The sequence below is a fragment of the Triticum dicoccoides genome, chromosome 2B (genome assembly GCF_002162155.2).
Source record: "Triticum dicoccoides isolate Atlit2015 ecotype Zavitan chromosome 2B, WEW_v2.0, whole genome shotgun sequence".
Classification (NCBI taxonomy): Eukaryota; Viridiplantae; Streptophyta; class Magnoliopsida; order Poales; family Poaceae; genus Triticum; species Triticum dicoccoides.
In genome coordinates this window covers 510,749,270-510,754,334 of record NC_041383.1, presented here as the reverse complement: position 1 = coordinate 510,754,334, position 5,065 = coordinate 510,749,270, and the positions used below count along the sequence as shown (strand labels likewise).

Below are 5,065 nucleotides of genomic sequence, written 5' to 3'. Positions count from 1 at the left end.
CTCTCCATCCTGTCCCCGTCCCCGTCTCCACCCCCGCGCCGCAATCCGTCCCCCAAGCCGCAGCCCGAGCCCGTGTCCGTACCGGAGCCCCCAAAAAAACCCACCCCGCAGCACCAGCCGCCGCTTCCTCTGCAAAAACCGCCCAGCCCGCGACAGCCAAAAGCACCCACCTTCCGGCACCAGCCGCCGCGGCGCGCGCCGGGGGGCTCTACGTCGTCGTCGCCGCCCACCACGGCGCTGTACATCGGCGACCTACCCTGGTGGACGACGGACGCGGAGGTGGAGGCCGCGCTCGCGCCGCACGGCGCGCTCGACGGCCTCTACTTCTACGCCGACAAGTGCTCTGGCAGGTCGCGCGGTTCCTGCCGCGCCGACTTCCTCCACCCGGCCGCGGCCGCCTCGGCGGCGGCCGCGCTCCACGGGCGCGTCTTCGACGGGCACCACTGCGTCGCCTCGCTCTCCTGTCCGCCCGAGCTCCGCCGCTTCGGTGCCGATTCCGATGCCTCGGCTCCGGCCACGGCCCCAACCCCGAACCCCACCCAAGGCCGCGGCGGGAGCGCGAGCAGCGTGACAACAGCCCGGGGCAAGGTGGGGTCTTTGGGCGATGGGTCGGCTGTGGGACCCATGGCTCCCCGGCCGCGGCAGTTCGCTGCGATGATCGGAGGCGGCGGCGGGTTCCCGTCGTCGATTGGGCAGTACAATGCGGGGATGGGTACTGATGCGATGCCTTCAGTGGTGCCGCCCCATGTGAACCCGGCATACTTGGCAGCCAGCAGAATGGCAATGGGTGGCCCTGGCACAGGGATGTGGCCTAATCAGGGCATGGCTGGGGGCTTATGGGGTGGGCTTCAGCCATGGAATTTTGGAGGTTGTGACATGTCATGGCAGCAGCAGCCACGGCTGCAGCAGCACCACCGCCAAGTGCAGCAGCAGTACCGGAATGGGAACGGGGGCTATGTAAAACTGCGTGGCACCGGGCCAGGTGGTAGGAATCAGGACAAGGACATTGGCAATGTGAGGGGCAACCCAGATAGGAGGTCGTATGGCCGGGGCGGCGGCGAACGGCCCAGGGAGAGGGACCGGCATCGGGAGTATGCCCCGGAGAGGGAAAGGGGGCGTGAGAGGAACTGGAATGACAAGGATCAGCACGGAGGTGGTGAACAAAAGAGGTACCCACAGTATACTGAGCACGATGACTGGGAGCGGCGAGGGCGGCTCAGGTCAAGGAGCCAGTCAAGGGACAGTGATGATGATGGTGATGATCATCCAAGAAGGCGCCGCTAAATGGTAGTAATTGAAATTCCCGGCCACAGAGAATTTTCCAACTTTTATGCTTTCTCCTATGACTAGCTTATCCTGTGAAGTTGTCTCAAAAGATTGTTTCTCCTTGGCACATTTTTTGTGCAACCATCCATTGTGTTCTGCCTTGTTTAATTTGGTTGACCAGCTGTCCCTGCCTATATCAAACAACTAGGAATGGAGCTCTGCCAGTGAGTCCTTATTAGTTTGTAAACGTACATAGACACTTCATGTTGTAGTGTAAAAAACGCTCTTATATTAAGGGACGGAAGGAGTACTAACAGACAGGATGATACCCTTCTGCGCCATGTTTTACAATGGTGTATGAAAAGTAGATTGAAAATTTGTGCCAGTCCCAACATGTTATGGGATATGAGATAGATGTATATCTCATCACTATGTTTAATCACTATGATGACTCATGCACCCAGTTGTGTTTTTTTGTCAATTTTCTAGAATAGGCAGTCAGATTGGACACATTTTGTCCTCAAATTGTGTTGAATAGATCAGTGTAAACATTCAATGTTGAATTTAATGCGTTTCATATTTTCCAGGGTGTATTTTGAGTGAACAAAGACATGCTTATTCATTAAGAATTTATTTTCAGTGAACTTGAAGTCACAGTTTTTGTTACCATAGGGAATTGGTACAGCTATCTTGGTTCTGTTGCAGGGCGTCTAAAACGTTATATTTATGACATTTACCGTGGTCTTGTTGTTTGTTATTCGTTAACTCTATATATGTGCTAATCCAATTTGGCTTTGGTTACAGCTAGTTGTGTTGATGTTTAGGACTTCCTAGTGTGCCTGTTACTTGAAACATGTAAATTTGCTAATTGTTAGCATTATCCTTGAAGGTTATGTGTCAAGAATTATAACAGTAGGACAAATTCTGTAGTAGATAATACTCATTACCATTCTTTTTTTTTGTTGCCACAGTAATTTCTGCTACTCCCTCCATTCAATAATAATTGTTGAGGTTTTAGTTCAAATTTGAACTAAAACGACGACACTTTATGGAACGGAGGGAGTACCTTTTAACACCTGTGTCGATTGAGTGCTGCACTGTCCAATTTAAGGGAGTAATTATGAGCAAACAAGGAGTAGAAACAAAATGGGTGTCTGAATGTACTATCTCGTATACCATCGATCAGCATTCTGTGTCATGTTATTCTGCATAGGAACCAATTTGACATAAATGCTAACTAACTTGCCCTATGCCATCCATGCATCTGCTGACCATGTACCATATGGTGTTGCCATGCGGCGCGCCTGAACTAAGCTTTCATACCTCAATGTCTCTCCTCAACCCAACTGAGACACTGGTATCTGGCCTCACAACTGTTTCATCAAATTATAGCTTATAAATCACATTCAACATTTCTGCCAGTAAACTGAATACCTTTTTTCTTAAGTATTTCCAAATCATATGCTTTCTACATCTTGAATCAGCACAAGTGCTATGCATTCCATTAGAATAGCAGAAAAGCACTCTACATCTAGTTGGCTTAAGCAAGTTATCCATGACCAGCTTTTCTAGATCCTAGCAGTTATTATGCTAATTGCTACTCCCTCCGTCTGAAGATAAGTGTCTCAACTTTAGTACAAAGTTGAGACACTTATTTTGGGACGGAGGGAGTACATAATAAAACTTTGTTATCAACTTGTTTTGTCGAAGCTGCTCTTTTCATACTAATCTGTTCCCATTCAAGGTACTGGGAATAAACTGCTAATTTCATGTGTGTAGATTCATGAAACTGAAAATTAGAATTTGAAGATATGTTTTTATCCTTTTTGAGCCACCTTTAAGCTATTTCCTGGGAGTTGTGAGGCAAGGTTTCTTTGTTGTTGCAAGAACGTTTGATAGGGAGAGGACGATGAAATGAAGGGAATGCATACAATGGCGATGATGTTTTTTTACTAAAACAATCGGTGCCAAAGCATCAAGTCACACATAACTAATTTCCATTTGTAAACAGATGATTTCAGTTACTAATTTCTTGCGTGCTCAATTTGATCAGAACACGAGTTACGTACATAATTGATTGATTCTATAGTTACGAATGTGTGTTTTGTAAATGTGAAATGATCTTGTATAGTTGTTCAAATATGCTGACTTTGCTCATTCATATCTGCAGGCATGCTATTACCAGCCTTTTGCGCCCCTGTTCGGCCACTTCTGCTCTACCAGGAGTTGCTGCGGACACAAGGCTTACTCAGTAGCGTCAACTTACTATGAAGGAATTAGTTGAGACATAGACATAACCGGACATATTATCTTTTGCACGCCATATTTAAATGTAACTTATATATGGTACTTAACTCGGGTAACCGTTCGAAGATAGTGGTCCTACGTTTGGCCTGAATGATTCTGTGTTGTGTTTAACTCCAAGAATATATTTGGAAAACTGTTGTAGTGACAGTATCGTCCATTGTAGGATGTGGTTTTGAACCATGAACCTCTTGGTTGCAAGTTGCATGCAACTAACCAGTTCACCAACACTTCCTTTAGAGTTATGATGTGGGCAGTGGAACCTGAGGTATTGTCGCAATTATTTATTGCGTTTATTGGGTTTTGAGCCCTAAACCTCTTCTTGGTTGCAGGTGTATGTGGTTGCAAGTGTATGCACCTGACCAGTTCATCCGAACTGATGGAGAGTGTTGGTAGGGCGGTTGTGTCTTTGGGTTGATGAATTTTTGCTGTATCATTGATAGGCCATTACCCTAGCCAGCTTTGGGCTGAGGAATTGGCGCTGTAACTGCCCTCTTTTCCTTTTTTATTTTTCTCTGAAACATCCATCGATCGCTTGATCAACCCCTTTTTGTCGCCCTCTCCCTGCTAAATCAATGAAACACAGCAACTTTGCTGGGTCTCTTAAAAAAAACGGTGCAGATGCTGTTATGCCAGGGAGAAGTATAAACATGATTTGTGGAAGCTAGAGCCCTGCCGCAAATTCTGTTTTCCTATTTGACTTGGATTGGAATTGGAAGCAGGGAAGTGGCCATTGGGCAGCTAGCAGTTGAGGTGGCTCTCCTCGAGATACTCCACACATTTTGTTGCCGTGGTGCTTAACAGTAATGAACTTCGCATAATAGGCTAACGAAACTTCTCTGCGGACGATAAACTGGCTTCACGACGGCTGCACGATGCTAATCCAGCCGTCTGCTCCACTTTCACGATTAGCATGGACACACTGATATGTTGTGTCGGACACAAATCGTCCAATGTGCATCGTGTGCATAGCAATGCTCATAGGCTAATACTCTCTCCGTAAACTAATATTAGAGCATTTAAATCACTATTTTAGTGGTCTAAACGCTCTTATATTAGTTTATAGAGGGAGCAGAAGAGAGGTGCTAATCTATTGTCGAACGCTCAAGTACGTACAAAGCAATAATGCCCCAGAGAAAAGAAGACGAAGAAGAAGCAGAACTCTAGATGATAAAGTTGGCGAGTGGGCGTAAAAGGATGATTTGTGTTCATGTATGTTCTTTCTTTTAATGTTGTATTGATGTATGTTCTACGGCTAAGCTCGTCACCTACTGGACCGGAGCACGGATGCTGAGATCTCGGGTCTCGATGACTAGAGGATATCGCTGCCCATTGTCAAACGACGACGCCTCTCCAGCCCTTCGACCGAGGCGGCTGTGGAGTGACAGATATTACCATATCCTGAGTTTGTGGAGTTATTGCATAAGGTGATAAGGATTAATGAGGAACCCCCAAATTTAATGTTATGATTATATGATATCTTAGTTATTCTCTT

General features: G+C 46.7%; 1 protein-coding gene across 1 annotated transcript in view; it reads left to right on the top strand.

The window, feature by feature from the left end:
* Nucleotides 1–3,800, top strand: part of LOC119360967 (translation initiation factor IF-2-like) — a 4,285-nt gene extending 485 nt beyond the window's left edge. The window contains exons 2-3 of the mRNA XM_037626388.1: nucleotides 3–1,287; nucleotides 3,437–3,800. Coding sequence (XP_037482285.1) covers nucleotides 3–1,284 — 1,282 coding nt within the window. The 3' untranslated portion in view covers nucleotides 1,285–1,287; nucleotides 3,437–3,800. The remainder of the gene's footprint in view (nucleotides 1–2; nucleotides 1,288–3,436) is intronic.
* The last annotated feature ends 1,265 nt before the right edge of the window (nucleotides 3,801–5,065 follow it).